Source organism: Aethalodelphis obliquidens, unplaced genomic scaffold, assembly GCF_003676395.1.
Source record: "Aethalodelphis obliquidens isolate GAN/ISIS:26980383/991018 unplaced genomic scaffold, ASM367639v1 scaffold43, whole genome shotgun sequence".
NCBI classification, from domain to species: domain Eukaryota; kingdom Metazoa; phylum Chordata; class Mammalia; order Artiodactyla; family Delphinidae; genus Aethalodelphis; species Aethalodelphis obliquidens.
The window spans coordinates 9,483,216-9,504,766 of NW_020837987.1; the positions used below are offsets into that span (position 1 = coordinate 9,483,216).

The 21,551-nt window shown below is 51.5% G+C and overlaps 2 protein-coding genes across 4 annotated transcripts; one reads left to right on the forward strand and one right to left on the reverse strand.

The window, feature by feature from the left end:
- Positions 1-6,928: 6,928 nt before the first annotated feature.
- Positions 6,929-11,141, forward strand: TMEM91 (transmembrane protein 91). The gene is made up of 3 exons (XM_027079636.1): positions 6,929-8,256; positions 10,106-10,255; positions 10,795-11,141. The coding sequence occupies exons 1-3, from the start codon at positions 8,047-8,049 to the stop codon at positions 10,951-10,953; spliced, it is 519 nt and encodes a 172-aa protein (XP_026935437.1). The 5' UTR covers positions 6,929-8,046; the 3' UTR covers positions 10,954-11,141.
- Positions 11,142-13,511: 2,370 nt separating this feature from the next.
- EXOSC5 (exosome component 5) lies at positions 13,512-21,551 on the reverse strand. 3 transcript variants are annotated; one of them, XM_027079634.1, is made up of 7 exons: positions 21,255-21,401; positions 17,986-18,044; positions 17,744-17,857; positions 16,744-16,849; positions 15,698-15,838; positions 14,621-14,710; positions 13,512-13,900 (listed from the first exon to the last, which is right to left on the reverse strand). In XM_027079634.1, exons 1-7 carry the CDS (start codon positions 21,276-21,278, stop codon positions 13,808-13,810), a joined length of 627 nt encoding a protein of 208 aa, XP_026935435.1. In that variant the 5' UTR covers positions 21,279-21,401; the 3' UTR covers positions 13,512-13,807. The 3 variants fall into 3 exon arrangements, with proteins under 3 accessions (XP_026935435.1, XP_026935436.1, XP_026935434.1); XM_027079635.1 differs by lacking the exon at positions 16,744-16,849 and adding an exon at positions 16,866-16,987 and having other exon boundaries at positions 21,255-21,354; XM_027079633.1 differs by lacking the exons at positions 16,744-16,849; positions 17,986-18,044 and adding an exon at positions 16,866-16,987 and having other exon boundaries at positions 21,255-21,551.

Consider the following 21,551-nt stretch of genomic DNA (forward strand, 5'->3'; position numbering starts at 1 on the left):
TCAACTCCATCACTTACCACGTCCAACCAGTCATCAAAGTCCCGTACATGGGACTTCCCTGGCGATCTAGTGGATAAGACTCTGCGCTTCCACTTCAGCGGGCATGGAGTTCGATCCCTGGTTGGGGAACTAAGATCCTGCATACCACGTGGCATGGCCAAAAAACAAACAAAAGTCTCACACAATGCTCCTTCTTAAATATTTTTTTCTTCAGTTGGTTTCTTTCCCATTGGTTGACATTAGTGATTAATAAAATGCTTCCCAGTTCAACTACTGGATTTAAGTCTTAGCTCTAGCTCTTCTGTGTGACCTTTAGCCTCTCTGTACCTTAGTTTCCTCATCTGTAACGTGAGAATGAGTGATGGTGCCCACCTTGTTAGATTATTGTCAGGATTTAATGAATGTATGAAGCTGTTTTAAAATATGTCCACAGATTCTTTGACACTCCTTCTTTCACTAGGTGGAGCCTAATTTCCCTCCTCTTGAGTATAGGCTGCACTTTGTAACTTGCTTCTAACCAGCAGAATATGGTAGAAGTGTTGCTGTGTGATTTCTTAGACTAAGCCATAAAAGGCATTGAGGCTTCTTCATCCACCTCTCTATTGAATGGCTCACTTTGAGAGAGACCAGCCACCATTTGTGACAGCAGTGAAGCAGCCAGCGGAGAGACCCAAATGGAGAACAACCGAGGCCCCGTGCCAACAAACCAGCACCATGTGAGTGACCCATCTTGGAAGGACATCTTTCAGCCACATCAAATCTTCCAGTGACTGTTGCACCTGGCCAACATGCTGACTGTAGCTTCACGACACCCTGAGCGAGAACCAGCCAGGTAAGCCATCAACAGATTCCTAACCAACAGAAACTGTCTGATGGTAAATGTTTGTTTATTTATTTATTTATTTAGGCTGTGTTGGGTCTTCTTTGCTGCGCGCGGGCTTTCTCTAGTTGCGGCGAGGGGTGGCTTCTCCTGTTGCGGAGCACGGGCTCTAGGGCGTGCAGGCTTCAGTAGCTGTGGCTCGCGGGCTGTACAGCACAGGCCTAGAGCGCAGGCTCAGTAGTTGTGGCACACAGGCTTAGTCACTCCGCGGCATGTGGGATCTTCCCGGACCAGGGATCGAACCCCTGTCCCCTGCATTGGTAGGAGGATTCTTAACCACTGCGCCACCCGGGAAGTCCCTGTTTGTTGTTTTAAGCCACTAAGTTTTGGGGGATAATTTGTTATGCAGCAATAATAACGAATACAAATGCCTAATAAAATTAGAGCAGGGCCTGGCACATAAGAAGCACTATAAATGTTTGTTATTATTGATGGTTTTTATTGTTTATGTTGTTGTTACTGAAATGGCATATTTTACATTTTTTTACGAGAAGCACACTGAATATTTATGTACTTTTTATTCTTTTTTAAAAAGTTTATTGATCTTAATTATTTATTTTTGGCTGTGTTGGGTCTTCGTTGCTGCGCACGGGCTTTCTCTAGTTGCGGTGAGCGGGGGCTACTCTTAGTTGCAGTGCGCGGGCCTCTCATTGTGGTGGCTTCTCTTGTTGCCGAGCACGGGCTCTAGACGCGCGGGCTTCAGTAGTTGTGGCTCACAGGCTCTAGAGCACAGGCTCAGTAGTTGTGGCGCACAGGCTTAGTTGTTCCGCGGCATGTGGCATCTTCCCAGACCAGGGCTGGAACCCATGTCCCCTGCATTGGCAGGCGGATTCTTAACCACTGCACCACCAGGGAAGTCCCTGTACTTTTTATTCTTAAAGTTTTTAAAACTGTGATAAAATACACATAACATACAATTTACCATTTTAACCATCTTTACGTGTACAATTCAGTGGCATTAAGTACATTCACATAATTGTGCAACCAATCTCTAGAACTCCTTTCATCTTGCAAAACTGAAACTCTGTACCCATTAAACAAAAACTCCCCATCCCTCCCTTCCTCTAGCCCCTGGAAACCACCTATTTACTTTCTATTTCTATGAATTTGACTACTCTAGGTGCCCCATCTGAGTAGAATCATTATTTGTCCTTTGATTACTGGCTTATTTCATTTAGAATAATTTAGCATAATGTCCTCAAGGATCAGCCATGCTGTAGTGCATGTCAGAATTTCCTTTTTTTTGTTTTTAATTATATGACAATTTTTATTTATTTATTTTGAAGTATGATTGACCTACAACACCATGTTAGTTCCAGGTGCACAACATAATGATTCAGTATTTCTATACGCTACAAAATGGTCATCAAAGAATTTCCTTCCTTTTTAAGGCTAAATAATATCCCATTTTATATATACACCCCATTTGCTTTATCCATTCATCTGTCGATGTACAGTTGGGTTGCTTCCACCTTTTGGCTATTGTGAATAACGCTGCTATGAACATGGGTGTACACATGTCTCTTCAAGACCATGCTTTCAGGACTTCCCTGGTGGCACAGTGGTTAAGAATCGCCCTGCCAACGCAGGGGACGTGGGTTCGATCCCTGGTCTGGGAAGATCCCACATGCCACAGAGTAACTAAGCCCATGCACCACAACTACTGAGCCTGCATTCTAGAGCCCGCGTGCCACAACTACTGAAGCCCGCGTGCCACAACTACTGAACCTGCATGCCACAACTACTGAAGCCTGCGCACCTAGAGCCCATCTCCGCAACAAGAGAAGCCACCACAGTGAGAAGCACGCACACTGCAATGAAGAGTAGCACCCCCTTCACCACAACTAGAGAAAGCCCACACACAGCAACGAAGACCCAACACAGCCAAAAATAAATAAATAAATTTATTTTAAAAATTTATTAAATTTATTTTTTAAAAAAAGACCCTGATTTCAGTTCTTTTGGGTATACACCCAGAAGTGGAATTGCTGAGTCATATGATAATTCTACTTTTAACTTTTTGAGGAAGTGCTGTACTGATTAACAGAGTGACTGTTCATATTCTTTTACATCTTGCTTTTTTTTTTTTTTGGCGGCGCTGCACAGCTTGTGGGATCTTAGTTCCTTGACAGGGATTGAACCCAGGCCCTCGGCAGTGAAAGCGCTGAGTCCTAACCACTGGACCACCAGGGAATTCCCACATCTTGCATTTTTCACTCAGTGATACATCTTGGAAAGTTATCCATATCTTTAGATCTAACTCGCTCTTTTTCAAAAATAAATGTTTTGAAGTGTACAGAAAAGTGCACAAATCATAAGTGAACAGCTGAATTAAATTTCATAAACTGAACACACCTGGTAACCAGAACTCAGTTCATGAAAAGAACATGACCAGCCCCTCCAGGATGCCCTTCATGCCTGTTCCACGATGCCCCCAAAGGAAACCACTAACTGGACTTCTAACAATATGGATTAATTTTGCCTGTTTTCGTCCTTTATATAAATGAAATCTCGCAATATGCATTGTTTTGTGTCTGCTGTCTTTTGCTCGGTGCTTTTTTTTTTTTTTTTGCGGTACGCGGGCCTCTCACTGCTGTGGCCTCTTCCGTTGCGGAGCACAGGCTGCGGACGCGCAGGCTCAGTGGCCATGGCTTACGGGCCCAGCCACTCCGCGGCATGTGGGATCTTCCCGGACCGGGGCACGAACCCGTGTCCCCTGCATCGGCAGGTGGACTCTCAACCACTGCGCCACCAGGGAATCCCTGCTCAGTGTTTTGTTTGTGAAATTCATCCCATGCTATTGCATGTGGCTGTAGCTCTTTCATTCTCATTGCTATATAGTTTCCTCTGTGTGAAGATGCTACACTTTATCCATCTGTTGATGGGAATTTGTTTTTTGGTGGACATATGTTCATATCTGATTGGACTGCAATTGCTGGGTCATAGGATACATTCAGCTATAGTAGAAACTGCCCAACAGTTTGCCTAGTGGTTGGACCAATTTGGATGCCCACCAGCAGTGTATGAGAGTTTCCCCACTCTGTATCCTCACCAACACTTCCTGGTGGTGTCTTCTTTCATTTAGCCATTCTGGTGGGTATATATTGGTATCGCACTGTGATTTTAATTTGCATTTCCCTAATGATTAGTTGAGTAACTTTTTAAATGTTCCCCTCTCCCTTGGATTTCCTCTTTCTGTGAAGTTTTGTTCAATTCTTTTGCTTGCTTTTCTGCATACATACACACACACACACACACACATATACACACATATGCAAATATATTATATTCGTAAATATAATTCATAACATTATATTAGTAAAATTCTCCTAAGAACAAGGGGATTCTCCTATATGACCATAATACCAGTTTAACATTTCCCCAAGTATCAGTTTAAGATTGATAGAAAACTATCATCTAATTTATAGTTTATATTCAAATTTCTCCCATTGTCCCAATAACATACCTTGTCACCATCTGCTTTCCATCCGGGATCACACTTTGTTTAGTTGTCATGTTTCTTTTTCTTTTTTTTTTCGGTACGCGGGCCTCTCACTGTTGTGGCCTCTCCCGTTGCGGAGCACAGGCTCCGGACGCACAGGCTCAGCGGCCATGGCTTACGGGCCCAGCCGCTCCGCGGCATGTGAGATCTTCCTGGACCGGGGCACGAACCCGCGTCCCCTGCATCGGCAGGCCGACTCAACCACTGCGCCACCAGGGCAGCCCTGTCATGTTTCTTTAGTCACCTTTAATCTAGAACTGGCTGCCAGCTTTTAAATTTTTGTTATTGTTTTGGTTTTCATGACACTGACATTTTTAAAGTGTACAGACCAAGTACTTTATAGAGTGTCCCTCAGTTGGGCTTTGACCCATGTTTTCTCATGATTCAATTCGGATGATGCATTTTTGGCAGAAAAACATCACAGAAATGATGTTGTGTCCTTTTCAGTGCATATCAGGAGGCACACGATGTTCATTTGTCCCGATACTGGTGATGTTAACTTCTATCACCTGGTTTTAGGTGGTGTCTGCTGGTGTTGTCCGTTAATACTATTTTTTTTCCTTTGTAATTAATAAGTAATCTGTGGGAGGGTACTTTGAGACTAAATAAATATCCTGTTCCTCATCAAACTTTCACTCAGTGGTTTAGGCTTCTGTTGATGATAATGGCTGGAATTTTGTGTTTAATATTCCAGGACCATCACAAACCCCAAGAGACCTGGGCCTCTAGTGACATCCTGGAAGGGGTGGGGAGACTGTACGAGGCTGATGGTGGCCAGAGAGATCTGTTGGAAGTGAATAAATCTCTACGGTGGCCTAGGGGGTCGAAGGGACCCACATTGCTCAGGGATTTGGTAAAAAAACTGAGGCTGGTGAGAATTCATGCCCTCACCCTACAAATACGTATCAAAGTCCTGCTTGGGGCCAGGCACTGTTCTAGGCCCTGAGGCACAGCAGTAAACAAAAGAGATCAAATCCCAGCCAAGCTGGAGCTGGCACTGGTGGGAGGATTCAAACCAGCAGAAATGTGTAATATGTTTCATAGTGATAAGAGCGAGGTTAAGGAGATACAGAGTAACAAGGGTGTCTCTCCCCATTAAACAGTTCTGCCCCCTCTCCTTCTCATCTATGCTCCTGTGGGTCTCCCTGCCTGTTGTCTGCCAGAAACTCTGGCTGAGCCAAGGTCACTTCCAGACACCGTCTGTTCTCCCCAGGAGTGGGGCCTGTACCAGCTTCAGCGTCTGGACTCTTGGCACGGAGCCCCAGAGCCCTGGAGCGAGGGAACGCTGGCCTGCCCCACATCAGGAAGGGAATCCTCCAGTTTGGCTGTCTGGGACTGGTGAGATGGAGGGCTTCCGAGAAAGAGAAGCCGGTGCAAGCTGGGTGGCCTCCCTGAAGGAGGTGGAGGACTGCTGGGCGAGAAGAGTTCCTTAATTAGACTGATGAAGATGGATGTAAACAATTATATTCCTAAACACCATCAAACACGTTCAGAGTGCCTAGTTTGGGGCAAATGTTGGACATTTGTTATGGCACCTAAGTGCTTTATATATGTTATCACAGCTAAGAGGCAGGGGGTATTTACGCCATTTCACAGATGAAGAAATTGGAGTTCAGAGAGGTGATGCCATTTTCCAGAGGTCACACAGCGAGTGCTTTGAAGAGCCTGTAAAGGAACTCAGGTCTGTGTGGGTCCAAACACTGACTCATAACCACCACCTGTACCACCTGCTAAGCAGCACGCCATCCCTGGCCCACTCCCAGCACCGCCCCTTTCCCTGGAAGCCTCCGTCGCACCTTCTGCCTCTGCTTTCTCCCCTCCACTTGGGCCGGCAAGAAATACAGCCCTGGGTTACAATCTGCGGGTCGGTCCTAGTACCAGTTGTTTACCTTGGCCAAGTGAGCACACATCTCTGAGCCTCAGTTTCCTTAACTGCCTAATAGGGATAGAAATACAGCTACTGAGAGGAGTCCGTGCGTTGATGAACTTAGGGTATCTAATCCCCGCGCCGGGCGTAGGCTGCACTCAGTGACCCGGCGGCACGCTTTTAGGCAAGTTCTAACTCTCTGTGCCCGTTTCGTCCTGGGCACGACAAGACAATCAATGATAGTGCCTCTTAGGTCGTTCTCGGGAATAAACGTGTACGTGTACATGTAAAGCACTAAGAACCGTGCCCACAGTTAGCCGGGGTTGCTGTTTTTACTGTTGGGGACGGGGGAGGGCAGTGGGGTGGAAGCAGGGCTAAGCCAGGAAGGCTCTGGAGAATCGGGGCGCCCCCTCCTCCGTCCTGCAGCGTTTGGGTCTGGGTTCGGGATGTCAGGGCCCGCTGACCTCGGAGACCTCCGCCTGCTCCTCCGCACCCGGGATGGCAAAGACCAGCGCCTGGCGCTGACGTCGGCCTTCAAGGCCCCATTCCCCCCCCCCCCCCCCCCCCCCCCCCCGGCCTCCCCTGAGGGCGGAGCCCGGGAGCCCACCGCCCCGCCCCTGCGCGCCGCGGGCCTGGGGCGCTGAGAGGGGCGCGCAGCGGAGCTCTCAGACCCCGTACCCCGAGGCCCAGACCCCTAGGAGTGCGGGACTCACTGAGTTCCCCCACCCTGAGCGGCAGGATCGGGGAGGGTGTCGGTGCGGAGAGCCCAGGAGGTCCCGGCCTATAGCCGTGGGCTGTGAGAGGCGCAGCTGGGGGGGCACCGCTCTTCTCCCGGGTCCTGGCGCTGGGGACAGGGAGGCAAAACCTTGGCCAGGAAATCGGCTCAAGCCAGGTTTGGACTGAGGGCGGGAGACTTGGGGACCCCCGCAGGGGGACTGTGAGGGCGAGAATAGTCTCCGTGGTTGAGTTGTGTGGTGGGTTGGTGGTGTTATGGGGGAAGTGTGCAAAGGTGGATTGTGGTAAAACAGGAGGTGTCAGCGGAGCGGGTGAGTGTGGGCCATGGATGTGGGTGGAGAAAGAGAGGGGTGTGTGGCCCCGGGTGTTTGGGCAGATGTGCAAGGGAAGTGATGGGGACGGGGGAGAGTGTCCAGGCTGCATGTGTGGGAAGCCTGTACATATATGTGCCTCTGGGGAGAATCTGAGGCTGGGGGGATTAGGATGAATGTGCAAGGAGTTATTTAGGGTGAGTGAGTAAGACCGTTGGGAGCTCGTGTTGTTTGGGGCAAGTAGGCAAACAGTCCCTTGGGATGTGGATGTGCACAGGTGGAGGTGGGGACTGGGCTTGCCTGGATGGGTATGTGTGGCAGGTATTGAGAGTGTGCAGGCTTGGGGGCACAGGCGGTGTGTGAACTAAGCATCACTGGGGATGGGTGTGGGGGGGAGGGATGAGAGTGTCAACCCAGGATGGGTGTGTAGTTCATGGGCCAAGTAAGTGTGTAAGGCATGGTTTGGAATAAATGTGCAACAGGTGTGTGGTTTTTGCCTGAGGAGAGAGAAGCCTGGAACTGAATGTCCAGAGTCCTGAGTTCTCCTCACAACTTGGACCAACCTCTGTTACTCTCTGGGCCTCGGTTTTACTATCTGTAAAATGGGTCTGAGGACGGTTCAGCTACCTCGTCTCTGCCTGGAGTCTCTCCAAAGCCAGGAGTCAGGGGAAAGATAAAAGTGAGACTTCTACAACTTGTCTTTTTCTTTCCCCTACTCCCAGGAAGCCCCTCTGGGAGCCTCTCCCGAGCCATGGACAACCCCAGTCTTCCAGATCTCCGACAGCCTCTGCTGGTGGGTGTAGGCGGTGAGCCCCCTGTCCAGAAGCCTGGCGAGCCTGAGCCAGGGCCTCCCTTTCGAGAGACAGCCTTTGCAGAATCACTGAGGGGTTGGCAGTTCCTGCCACCATCTCTTCCTTCTGTGAGTGCTGTACTGGGGGAGCCAGGGCTCCCCGACCTTGAGGTAGGAGCAGGACCACTAAGGTAGGCTCCTTAGTGGGAGCTGGGGGAGGGGGCTGGAGGTGAATCCAGCTGTGGCCAACATCCGGCAGGCTGCTGGCCAACTCCAGCTGCCAGCTGCTGGCCTGGAGTCTCACTTCGCAACTGCGTTTGGCCTTCCAGGGTTTCCAGGTGTGGTTTTTCCTGTTCTCCATCCCCCATGGCTTCTTTACCTTTTTCTCTCCAGATTCATCTCTCATCTTTGTTCCCTTTGTGTCTGTTTGTCTTCCCTCTGATTTCTGACCTCCCTGTTCTCTATCAGTCCATGTCTTTCCAAAGCCGATGCATCTCTGTGCCTCTGTTTGCCCTGGTCTCTCTCTCTCTCTTTTCCAATTAATGCCATTTTTTATAATTTCTTATTCCTTGTGCGTATTGTCAAGCTTGTCTTTTATCTGCTAAACATGGTTTTCCAGTTGCTATTGCCACATAAGAAATCACCCCAAAGCTTAGTAGCTTAAAACAACAACAATCATTATCATGGCTCATGGTTTCCATGGGTTGGGAACTTGGGAAGGACTTGGGTGGTTCTGCCTCAGGGTCTTTCATGAGGTTGCGGTCAGCCAGTGGCTAGAGCTGGAACAGTCAGGGTCTGAAGCAGCTAGGGTCTGGTTGACTAAACTCTCTCTTAATGTAGTCTCAGGGCTTCTGCAGGAGTCTCCCCACGTGGGCTGGTTTGGGCTTACAGCACAGCGCCTTCAGGGCAGCCAAGACTCCTTATGTGCCTCCAGCCTCCGGCAGGAGTGTTTCAGCAAAGCAGAAGCTGCCTCACCATTTCTGACTTATGCTCGCAAGTCGCGTTGCATTACTTCCACCACATTCTATCAATTACAAATGAATCATAGCCTTCCCAGACTCAAGGAAAGTGGACATAGACCTCACCCCTGATGAGATTATCAGTCACACAGTAGGAAGAGCATGTGGGAGGGGAGAGATGGGTGTGGCCATCTTGGGAAACACGGTCTGCCCCACTGTGGCAGTAAGCGTCCCTTTGACATGGTTTGTGTCAAAGAAGCCCATTATTTGAAGACCTTGAGGGCCTTATTACCTAGCTCTCCTCCACGGTTCCTGTCTGCCTGGTTATCTTTGCACGCTGGTCACTGTATTTGAAAAATTGTTTTGAGGCCTAGAATGAAAGTACCTTCCTCAGGAGAGGATCTGGTTTGCTTTTGTCAGCTGTCTGGGGGTACTACCAGTGAAAGATCATTTTTAATCTAGTTCAAGGTCTGAACGAAAGGTTAATTTTTCATTCAGGGATTGGTAAATGGGATTGGTAAATGCCTGCAGGGCGGAAGGGGCCTTCTCTGTTCATTTGACCTCTCTGTTAAAGTAACCTTGATTTTCACTTCAGTTTTGGCTTTACAGTAACTCCTTAAAGTCTTGTGAGCTATTTGATGCAAGATTTAAAATATATATATTTTTAACCTAGAACCTGTAGTTTCAGCAGGCAGGTTTGTCCTAGTAATTTAGGCCACCAGAGCTGGCTCCCCTAATCGCCATCTTTTTGCAGGTTCCAGTCTCCATTGGTTTCTGTCTCCACTTCAGCGGTTTTTAACTCAGAGCTTATAAGCGGCTGTAGTATCCATGAGTGGACCTGTGAGCTTGAAACTGAACTCAGAGCTTTTGAGTGTGGGTGACGCTTTTCTCTGGAGACAGGGTCCAGAGCTTCCCGTCAGAGGGATCCAGGATGTGGGCAAGTGAAGGGCCTACCTCTTGGAACATTTTTCTCTCTTGGTGTCTTTGGGGGCACGGGGAGTGGAGCAGTGGGGCAAGGAGGATGGGTGGAGATGACCACTTAGGCTGTCTCCTGCCCATAGGATGTGTCATCCAGTGACAGTGACTCGGACTGGGATGGGGACGGCCTTCTCTCCCCACTCCTACCCCACGACCACCTTGGCTTGGCTCTCTTCTCCATGCTGTGCTGTTTCTGGCCCGTGGGCATTGCCGCCTTCTGCCTGGCCCAGAAGGTCAGTCTGTGGGTGGAGCTGGGAGGGGGTTGGATAGAGAAGAGAAAAATGCATTCGAAAGAAAAGAAAAAAAGAGGAGGCATGCTTGGGGGGAAAAAAAAGTGACGGAGAAAGGATTTACATAGAAACATTCAGGGGTAAAATGAGGCATTTTTCACAGAGGGCAGCCCAGAGTGGTGGTTAAGAACCTGAGCTCCAATCCTAGGCCTGCCACCCTCTGGTAAGGTTGTGGGCAAGCCACTTAAACTCCCGGTGCCTCATTTTCCTCATCTGTAAAATGGGAACGAATAATTCCTGCCTCAGGGTCATTGTGAGGCTCAGCGAGTTAGAACTGTGGCATATAGTAATATATGCATATTTTCATTAATCACCCAGTATCCCCAGTGCCCAACTGTGCCTGACCCACAGTAGCTGCTCTCTTATGTTTTTGGAACATATGAATGAATACGTGGGTGTGTTGGGTGGGGGAGGGGTCGGGCTGCGGGAAGCAGGGTGGGATGAGGGGATACCTGAGTCACCGCTGTCCAACGCCTCCACAGACCAACAAGGCTTGGGCCAAGGGGGACGTCCAGGGGGCAGGGGCCGCCTCCCGCCGCGCCTTCCTGCTGGGGGTCCTGGCCGTCGGGCTGGGCGTGTGCACGTACGCGGCCGCCCTGGTTACCCTGGCCGCCTACCTCGCCTCCCGGGACCCGCCCTAGCTGCCCCTGCGGTCCCCACTGTGAACCCAGGGGCCGGCCGCCCAGCGCGTCCGCGGTCGGAGTGGAGAATCCAGGTGAATGAGGCGGCGGCGGCGGCAGCAGCGTCCAAAAACGGGGAGTGAGTCGGTTCTCCCCCTCCCCCGCACCCCCCTTCCTGGAGGCCGCAAACAGCGATTAAACACCAGACACTCCTGCCGCCAAACCTGTGTCTGTCTGTGTGGGAAGGCGGAAGGGACGGGCCGGAGTGACAGGGTGCCCCCCGGGGTGCTTCCGGACACCTCAGAGCCAGTGAAGAGGGAATCCGAGGAAGCTCGGCGGGCTTCCAAATTGCAGAATATTCTCTTCACAACGTGGGTGATAGGTAGAGAATTAGAGAAAGCCAGGTTCCAAGGCCTTCCTCCTCCAAGTTCACTGTGTAACCTCTGCCCATGTACCTTCTGAGCCTCACTTTTCCTCATCTGCAAAATGGGACTAATTTCTCCCACACCTGGAGCAGTTCTGAAGACTAAATGAATCATACAGTGTAAACAGCAGCCTCCCCCAGAGCTCCTTCGCCAGCAAATGGCAAAATCCAACTCAGACTGCCTCACACCACAAAAGGGAAGCTGAGGGAGAACTGGATTGAGGGCCTCAGATAAAATAGTCTGGTCTCCCCATCTCTTGGCTTCACTGCAGAGGCTCTGCCTCATGGGGGAGGAGAATGGAGCAGGCAGCTCTGGTACCCCAAAGATCCTCTTCCCCAGGCACCCTCTCAGTGGCCCACCCGGGCTAGGAGGCAGCCCCATCACATAGCCTGAGATTGGGAGGGATGGGGCCTTCAGGCCTCAAAGTGCTGGCACTCTGGCAGGCAAAACAGCCCTGTTCTGAGCTTATCAGAGGTACACTAGACTGATATTACCAAGTAATAAACTGAGAGTGGTTTAGTTTTTTCATTCCACTTAATGCCATTTAATCATACTTCTTAGAAGAAAACACTATTCCGTTTGTGCTCTCCTGCATGTCTTCACGGAGTGTAACTTCAAGGTAAAGATATTTATGCATTTCCTTCTTGTTTACTGGGGATGAAAATGACACCTGCTCAAAGGGGCAATTGTGGGCACCGTGTGGGCCAGTTTAAGCATGTGAAGTGTGCAGCACAGGGCCCCCAGATGTGTCATAAAACCCTACACGTCAGTGGCACACAGGACTTGGCAGCCACGTGGCCCACCTGTGGGGACGTTACGCCTTGCTGGATGCTAGCGTGATCTTGGCTCCTGACCCCTGAATGGGAGGGTGGGGATCAGTCAAATCAGAACTGAAAATACACCCATTTCCAAAAGCCCCTCAGGGGGTGCTATCACCCCTGAAAGAGAACCAAGAGGCCTTGGCCACTTCCTTTCACAGACAGGGACCCGAGGTCCAGAATGCGCTGGCACCTCCAGTGTTTGTCTGCACAGTGAGGGCTCTGGGTCTGGGCCTTTTTTTTTTGGCCGCACCAAGTGGCACATGGGATCCCCAACTAGGGATCGAGGCCATGCGCCCTGCAGTGGACGCGTGGAGTCTTAACTGCTGGACGGCCAGGGAAGTCCCTGGGTCTGGACTCTTGAGTGGGGCCCGTGCTCCACCACTTAACTAGCTGGTGACCTCTGGTGGATAACTGGCTTCTGAGCTTGTTCCCTTACCTTATTCTTTTTTTTTTTTTCCTGTGGTATGCGGGCCTCTCACTGCCGTGGCCTCCCCCACCGCGAAGCACAGGCTCCGGATACGCAGGCTCAGCGGCCGTGGCTCACGGGCCTAGTTGCTCCTCAGCACGCAGGATCCTCCCGGACCGGGGCACGAACCCGTGCCCCCTGCATCGGCAGGCGGACCCCCAACCACTGCGCCACCAGGGAAGCCCTCTTTCTTGAATTTTATTTATTTTTTTGGCTGCGTTGGGTCTTCGTTACTACACGCAGGCTCTCTCTAGTTGAGGCGAGTGGGGGCTACTCTTGTGAAGCACGGGCTCTAGGCACGTGGGCTCAGCAGCTGTGGCACGTGGGCTCAGTAGTTGTGGCTCGAGGGCTCTAGAGCACAGGTTCAGTAGTTGTGGTGCACGGGCTTAAGTGCTCCTTGGCATGTGGGATCTTCCCGGACCAGGGCTCGAACCCGTGTCCCCTGCATTGGCAGGCGGATCTGTAACCACTGCGCAACCAGGGAAGTCCCTTGTTTCCTTACCTTAAAACAGACTGTAACAACAGCCACACCTCACAGGGTTGTCGTGTGGGTAAAAGCAACATTCAGAGCCAGATTCCCCTCCGAGGCCCACGAAGGCCACTGTCTCCCTGACAATCTCCTTGCTCTCCTTAGTCCTCTGCTCCAGCCACACTGGCCACCTTGCTGGTCCTTGAACCTCTGCCCGTCTCTGCCAGGGGGTCCTCCCCCCACATGTCCACGAGTCCCCGAGTTTGTCCCTGGCCTCTTCCTGGGCTTCCCTCAGATGTTCCCCTCTCCACGGAGGTGTCCCCGACTGATGTATTAAATCTGCCCTCCCCCGACTCACCTAAACCCGTCTTCCCTGTTTGTTCTTAAATAGCATCCGCCATCCAAAAAACACCAATTTTATTTGTCCATCACATCACTGCTCCTCGAACCTGGGACGCGGGCCTCATTCACTGCTGGGGCCTGCACACTCTAACAGCAGTCCCACTTCACCGGGCTGTTAGAATGAGTCGAGTCAGTCAATAAATGCACCATCCTACTAGTGTTTTCCTGGGGTGGGGTGGAGTCTGTGCCCCCCGGGCCCAGGGGCTGGCTATAGCCACTTTCTCAGCAGGGCTGGGCTACCAGTTTATTTGATGCTGGAGGTGGTGGGAGGGGCAGCTTGCCCCAGCGTGCCTCAGCTCTTGGAGTAACGCCTCTGCAGAGATTCCCGGTAGAAGCGGAAGACGTGCTGGGAGGCAGCCTGGGCTGCAGCCAGGCACTGCTGGAGCTGGGAAGGGAGAGGGGCTTAGTGCTGCGGGCCCAGGCCTGCACCCACACCGCCTGACAGGCCCCACCTCCCAGTCCACCGGGAGCCCCGCCCCCCAAGGGGAGGCAGGTGGAGCGGGATTTACTCTCAGTGCATTTCCTTCTTCCCCACTTCATGGGCTCCTTCAAGGGGAAGAGGCCTCAGGGGTCAGGTTCCAGCAGCTCCAGGCCCTCAGACCAAAGGCATCAGGCATCCTGACCCCTGGACGTGACCCCAACCTTGTTGAGCTCCGGGGCCAGACTGGAATTTTAGAGCCACAGGCCCTGTGACTCCAAATAGTCTTAAAAGTGTGGAACCTGAGACCCCAAATCTTTACTGCCTTGTATACCTGGATTCACAGGAGGGCCAGGTGGGAAATATTCTTGGAGACCATTTGGCCCAACAGGTGCCAAACTCTGTTTTTCAGACACCCCGAGTTCCGGGGTGCACAGCTCTGAGCTGGAAGCTGGGAGGCCTCAAGGCGCCCCCATCTCTTGATTTCAACCTGTGCCCCTCTTCTCATAAATTGGTCTTCCCTTTAAAATTCCCACAAAGGTTTCTATGGCTACAAAGTTTGAAAACTCCTATTTACAGAAGGGATGCAAGGACGAGGCCCTCCTTAAGCTTCCTAGGATTGGGACAGGACCTCGTGTCAGGTGGGTGGGAAGGATCTGGCATTCACCCCCAATTGCACACTGGTACCTCAGCATCAGAGTAGAGCCCCTTAGTGGTGGACATCAGCAGCTTCCGTTCCACGCTGTCAAGTGCAAAGGTCAGGACTGCCCGGGCCTCCTAGGGATGAGGGGTACAAGGTGGGGGACCTGGGACTCTCTCCTCAGACACAATCTTAGCTGGTCCCAAAGAGGGGGCTTGCTTTTCACTCACGTATCAAGTGTATTTTTTTTCTTTTTGGGCTACATACCACCCCTTCCCTGCTTCCTTGAGTAATCACTACCCATGCCAAATTCCACCACATGGTTCTGACAGGGGGTTCAGAGCACAGTATACTGCGCCACAGGGGCAGCAGCCACAGTGCCGGTCATTCCCCGGTGCCTCCCATCTCCCTGCAGTGCTCTGTACCCCTGGGGCTGGAAGCCAGCAAACTGTACTTCCCAGATTCCCCTGCCAGTCAGGTTCTACCAGGAATCTGGTGGGAGACTGGGAGGGAGGAGACAGCATCTTGGTCCTCATTGCAGCAGGAGTTTGGGGTATATCACCTGCCACAGGAGGCATGGAGATGGGGTGGGTTCTGGACTTCAGCAGCCAGGGCAAAGCCAGCCCATCTCTGTGCATCTAGATCTGACTGCATCAGTGCCTCCACCAGTACAGAGCAGGAGCTGGCTTCCAGCTTCTAACCTCTGGGTGTCCTTTCTTCTTCCCTTTTGCTCCTTCAGCTCTTCCAATACGGTTATAACTAGCTCCTTGCATTAAATTCTGTCTGAAATCCCCCCAGGGGTTTCTGCTTTCCCGACTGGATGTGACTGTTACAGTCCTGAGCAGATAACTGGGAATAACCAGAACCCTAGCACACTGTGACCTTGAGCCAATGAAGAAAAAACTCTTTCCTCCTTTGCTTTTGTTTTTGAACCTCTTAAAATCAGTTCCCTTTTTGCTTCAGCAGGTTAGAGTTGGGTTTCTAGCACTTTCCCAGATGAACAGGGCAGAGCTTGCCAGCTGAGACTGAGGTGACAAGCCAACTGTTTTGGAGAAGTGAGGCCTAGAGGAGGAGAGGAAGAGTGTCTGCCCAAGGCCTTTCACCACCCTGCCCTTCATACCTACCTTTTCTTGCTTGGCTGTGGGGTCCAGCAGGAGGGTCCCATCAGAGTCCAGAGCACAGGTGACCCCACAGAAGAGGGCCCGCATGGGCACACCTGCGTCCACCAGTGCCATGCAGGCGGCATTCAGGCAACAGGCCAGGAGCTGAGTGCCACAGGCAGTGGTTAAGAGTTTCTTTTTTTTCTTCCTTTTTTTTTGGCCGCACTGTGAAGCTTGTGGGATCTTAGTTCCCCAATCAGGGATTAAACCCAGGCCCTCAGCAGTGAGAGAGCAGAGTCCTAACCACTGGACCGCCAGGGAATTCCCAGGTTAAGAGTTTCTACTGGAGGGCTGGTCAGCAGAACATATCCATGCCTCCATTTACCCTGCCAGTGCCTGTAGCAGACATCACTAATTGATCACAGAAAGGCAGAGTAGTTCTGGGATCACATATCCTTGGGTTCCAGACCTGAATTTGCCACCTCTAAGCTGTGTGACCTTGAGCAAGTTATGTATTCCCTCTGAGCCTCAATCAGGGATCATAATGATATTCAACAGATATGCACCTTCAGGGAAACGGAGGGAGGGCAGAAGCCTTCCAAGATCACACAAGTAGGCAGTGGCAGAGCCAGGCCTGGAGCTGGGGTATCTACAGCATGCAGTGCTACCAGGCGATAGATGGGCAGGGTGACAGAGGGAGGGGTCGGTGTCCTCAGGGAGCCCACAGTCCAGGGGAGAGGTGTGGCCCTGGCATAGTGCAAGGTGAGCACAGGCCTGAGTCAGACAGGTGGCCCCACCTCAGTTTCCTCAAGTCTTTCCTCCCCAGGGCCCAGTTTCACAATCAATCAGTCCCACCTCTGCCACTGACCCTCCATTGCCTCCCCTCTGTGAAATGGGTTCGCAACAGTCCTCCTTTTCCCTCATCCGTGAAGTGTCTGCCCAACGCAGGGCCATGCACCTGCAAAGCCATCTAGAAATGCCTGTTTCTGGTCCTTGGCCTCTACCTTTCTCTACCTCTACCCAAACCACAGCGATCTTTCAAGGCTGAGCTGCTGAACCTAAGGTTCTACCTGCTCAGGGCTCCCCCAGTGTTGAGCCTCAAATCCAAGCTCAGGGTCAGAGTTGAGGTCACTGGCACAGGCTTTGGATTCTGGAGGACTTCCTGGAGGAGGTGGCCTAGGGGAAAGGATACAGAGCCAGCATCGCTGACGACCTGCAGCACCACGGTTATGGAGGTGCGGGGGTGCAGAGCTCCCAGCACCACCGCTTCACACGTGTTTCTGATCAGCCGCTCCCGGCTCTTCTCCGCTACGCCTGGGGAAATCAGGGGTGGGGTGGGGTTGTCAGGCTCTTCCCTTCCATCTGGCTCACCTTCCTCCATATGCCCCACCCAAGCCCTCTGGAAAAGGGCCTGCAGTCCCAGTCCGGGCTGCTGGAAGACCCTGAATGGATAACAGAGGAGTCCCAGTGGGAAGGAGGCAGGGCCTGACTGCCACCCACCAGACCCTTGCCACTTCCAGCACCCACCAAAGGAGCCTCCCGGGGAAGAGAACCTCTGAGCTCCCATGTCCAGTGCTGCTGTCCACTCCCATCCCAGTGGGCCCAGCCCTGGGGAGTGAGGGGACAGAGTAAAAGAGTGGAAAAACAGATTAATGGAAAGGAGGAGAGATGGAGCCAGGAAAGAGGAGGGGAAAGTGAAGATGGAGAGAGACAGGGAGAAAGAGAGAAAAGTGACAGAAACAGGGACTCAGAAGCAGAGAGTTGGAGAAAGAGACAGAAATAGCTGAGGGCAGGGGACTTCCCTGGTGGTCCAGTGGGTAAGATTCCGCACACCCAAAGCAGGGGGCCCAGGTTCGATCCCTGGTTGGGGAACTAGATCCTGCATGAATGCCGCAACTAAGAGCCCGTATGACGCAACTAAGACCCGGCACAGCCAAAATAAATAAATATCAAAAAAAAAAAAAAAAAAAAAAAAAGGAAAGAAATAGCTGAGGGGTGATGATGAGAGGGAGGGGGGAGTGGAGACCAGGAAAAGCAGTGAGGGAGACACGGGGTGAGAGGCCCAATTACCAGGCAGACCGATCTTCGGCCTCAGGGTCACCTCCAGTGTGGCCTTGTTGAAGATCTCTTTGCTGACTTTCACCTCTGCTGGCCCGTACACGCCTGCCAGGACGGAGGTATCGCCTGGGGAGACAGCATGGGAGGCCTCACCCAAATCTTCCCTGCCTCTGGGGCCCAACGCCTGGCACTTAACATTGTGGGCCCTGAGCCAGGTGGCCAGGGTTGCCCACATCACCCTCACTGGGGCTCACCATTTGCTGGCAGTGATTCTTTGAGCACTTGCTTCATTTCTCTGCCTCCACTTCCTCATCTGTAAAATGGGGATAACTACAGTACCTCCCTCACAGCTGTGAGGATTACATGAGATAAAAAGAAAACACTTACGACTGTGCCTGTAAGTGCCGAGTGCCCAAAAGACTTTAGCTATTACTAGAAACTTTAATGGGAAGTTCTTCCTGAGAGCTCAACTTTCTCCCTCTTACTGCTGCTGGTCCCAACTTCTCCATCCAAAGCTTCCCTTAGCCCAGCTCTCTTCCCTCAGGCTCACATCCCCAAACTGTGCAGCAGTCGGGACACCTGAGAAAGAGATAAATATCTGGGGGTGGGGCCTGACGCCTGCTTATTTCCTCCAGGCTCTGTAACCCCAGCCGATTTCGCTCACTTCTCTGGGCCTTAGTTTCACCATCTGCAGAATGAGGAGACTGGACCTCAGCAGCAGCTTGCAAACTTTCCTGACCCTAACTCCCAATAAGAAATACGTTTTAGAGCAGGACCTAAAACTCACTCAAATCTGTGTGCATGTAAATGGAACAAAAGCCTCACAAAACAACTCTTACCGTTATTGCTTTGAAATACTCTGATATCTTCTACTCTATTGCAGTTAAAAATAACCACGAATGACGCAGTGGTTCTCAACCCTGGCTGCACAACGGACTCACTGCGTAGCTTTAAAAGATACTGATGCCCAGGTCCCTCCCCCAGAGAGCCTAATTCCATTGCTGGGGGTTGGGGCTCAGGCACCAGCAGCCTCAGAGCTCCACAGGCCATTCTACTGTGTAGCTGGGCCTGCAACCTGCAGTGGGAAGAAACGGAGCTCCAGCAAAGCTTCAAAACACTGGGCTGCAATCAGACTCACCACAGCAATTAATTCAAAAATGTAGAAGGCCAGCCTTAGTTGGGAGTGGGTAGGTTCTGGGGCTTTGCATTTTTAACCTCATCAGAGATTCTGAGGCCAGAAGCATGTGGGACACACTTTTGAAGGTCTGCAAAGGACCCTGCTCCAGGGTCCTGGGCTTTGGGGTTTTAGAACACAAAAGGGGCTCAGTATTTCTTAAGCGCTAAGAAACTCCAGGCATCTGCATTTAGCAAGAGCTAAGCCCTGGGGAGGTCCCGGGTAGAGGCCTTTTTTTCCCTGGGGTTGGCGGGGAGGAGCTGCCACACAATGGAGGGGATTCTGCCGGCTCCAGGCTCCAGGAGAATGCACCCGAAGGGGGAAATTATCCAAGCAGAACAAGAGCCACACTGGGGCCTTCCTTCCTGTTACTCCAGTGAGCACGAGTCCCTCCCCTCTGGACCCCACATCCATCTAACTCCTGCCCCATTTACCTGGTCCTCTTACAGCAAAGCTCCTGAATAGCTGTCTCCACTCACTGACTCTCTTTTCCTCCTTGACCCCATCCCTCCACCAGAACAGCTCTTGACTGCACCACCAATGACATACGTCCAAGTTGTCAACCCACAGGTCTAGCCCATCCTCACGTGATGCAGCCTCTCAGTAGGACTAAGGCAGTTGGTTGGCCCTTACAGCTCAAACACGTTCTTCTCTGGGCTCCAGGTCACCGCCCTCTCTTGGTTTTCCTCCTACCTTACTATCTTCTCCTTCTCAGTGTCTTTTCCTAGCTCTGCACAAGCTAGACGACCCAGGGCTTAGTCCTGGGACCGCTTCTCTTCTCCATCTATACTAATTTTCTTGGTGATCCCATCCAATCAGTAGCTTGAAATACCATTTACCAATCGGTAGCTTGAAATACTATTTATAGCCGAAGGATTCCAAATTCCAGACTTGTATGTACTGCTGCCCCAGTCCACACTGCCACGGGGATGTCTACTATGCACTGTAAATTTAATGTTCCAAACTGAACTCATCTTCTCCTAGCACAGCTGATCTGGGAAAAAAACTTTCGCGTTATCCCTGACTCCTTTTTTTCATATCCCCAATCCAAACCATCTGCAAAATCTGTCAGTTTTCCCTTCAGAATCTCACCCCCTGCACTGCTTCCACTCTGGTCTGAGCCACCTTTACCTCCCCCTTTCCCCCTCTAACCTCAACAGTGCAGCCAGAGAGATTCTGTTAATATATATTCAGATCATGTCACATGGCTCCATTCTCAATCACTAGGCCTTACATGACGGGCAGGCCTCCTTACCTCCCTCCCGCCTCCTGTCTCTGCTGCAGCCACACTTGTTCCCTGACTATTCCTCACCAAGCAAGTTTTGGCCTCAGAGGTTCCCAGTGCTTGGTAAGTTTTCCTCTTGATCGCTTTAGGGTTTGCTCCCTTACCTTTAGGTTTTTATTCAGAAGGTACCATCTCAGTGAGGCCTTTCCTTACCATCCTAATTAAGACTGCAACCCTTTCTGGCACACCCTAATCCTCTTCCCTACTATATTTTTCTCCACAGCATTTTACTATATATTTTACTTAGTTATCTTTTGTCTGTCTCTTTGACTAAAACGTAAACTCCATTAGGGCAGGGATTTTAAAAAATTTTTTATCCATGTATTCTCAGTGCTAGCAAAAATACGTGTGTTCAGTGAAGGAATGAATGAAAGCAGGTTCTGTACCTGGGTCTGAGGTAATGCCCTAAGGCAGGGCCTGAAGCATTTATGGGGGTGATCCTTAGGCCTGTCTCCAGAGGAATATTTCCCGGGGTCAGGGAGGTGAGTCTAGTCTGAGAATTATTTAGCTAGGGGAAGGGGATATTTACCTAATAGGTAAGACCTGCCCCAATCTCAGGGATATAGAAAGAGTTGTGTATCCCAGTCAAAGGGATATTTACCCAATGGGTGGGGGTGGGGCTGGGGACATCACCCTCAATCTGATAAGTATCTACTTCGGTAGAAGATCTGCCACGGGTCCAGGGAGTTATTAAACCGCTAGTGGTGATCTGCCAGTCTACTGGGTATTTATGCGAACAAAGGGGTTTGCCTCACCCCGGGATGTATGGACGCAGGGTGCGTGTGTGGGAGGCGGGGGAGGAAACTAGTCAAGGGAGACACCCGGGTAAGGAGATTTCCCCTATTCTGGAGTATTCGTTCTTAAGAGGAGGTCTGCCCCTCCCTCATTCTGAGTACTTACCAAAGTGGAAATACCTTCTCCCGGCTAGTCTGGAGGGAGAGGTATATGTATGCAGTAGTATCCACCCCGGCAAGAAATGCACCAGTCCAGGAGGAATATTTACCAGCTAGCACAGTACACTGTAACCGCGCCCTAAAACGAATACGACCTGGGTGAGTTCCTACCTTGCAGGAAAGAGGCCGAGCCATCGGGCCGGGACAACAAATTCTGTTCGCAGGCAAAGTTCCGGAGGCTACAACCGGGACCCCGAGGGCCGGACTCTATTCCAGACTCAGCGCGGATCTTAGTCTCAGTCTGCATCACTCCCTGCATCGCCCCGGAGCCCACGTGCAGCCGGGATTGTCGCTTCTGCCCAGAAGCGCGGGCTTCCTTACAGACTGCGTACCTAGTGCGCACGCGCCGACCCGGGGCGGGGGAGGGGGCGTCTCCAGGATCAGCTTCCGCACGTGGCTCCGCGTTTA

Coding starts and splice junctions, on each gene's coding strand:
- TMEM91 (XM_027079636.1), top strand. CDS start 8,047: ATGGACAACCCCAGTCTTCCAGATCTCCGACAGCCTCTGCTGGTGGGT. Junction 8,257..10,105: donor CAGGGCTCCCCGACCTTGAG/GTAGGAGCAGGA, acceptor TCCTGCCCATAG/GATGTGTCATCCAGTGACAG. Junction 10,256..10,794: donor CCTTCTGCCTGGCCCAGAAG/GTCAGTCTGTGG, acceptor ACGCCTCCACAG/ACCAACAAGGCTTGGGCCAA.
- EXOSC5 (XM_027079633.1), bottom strand. CDS start 21,402: ATGCAGGGAGTGATGCAGACTGAGACTAAGATCCGCGCTGAGTCTGGA. Junction 15,839..16,865: donor TCGTCAGCGATGCTGGCTCT/GTATCCTTTCCC, acceptor TGTGGCACTCAG/CTCCTGGCCTGTTGCCTGAA. Junction 14,711..15,697: donor CCACAGCCAAGCAAGAAAAG/GTAGGTATGAAG, acceptor CCTCATCCCTAG/GAGGCCCGGGCAGTCCTGAC.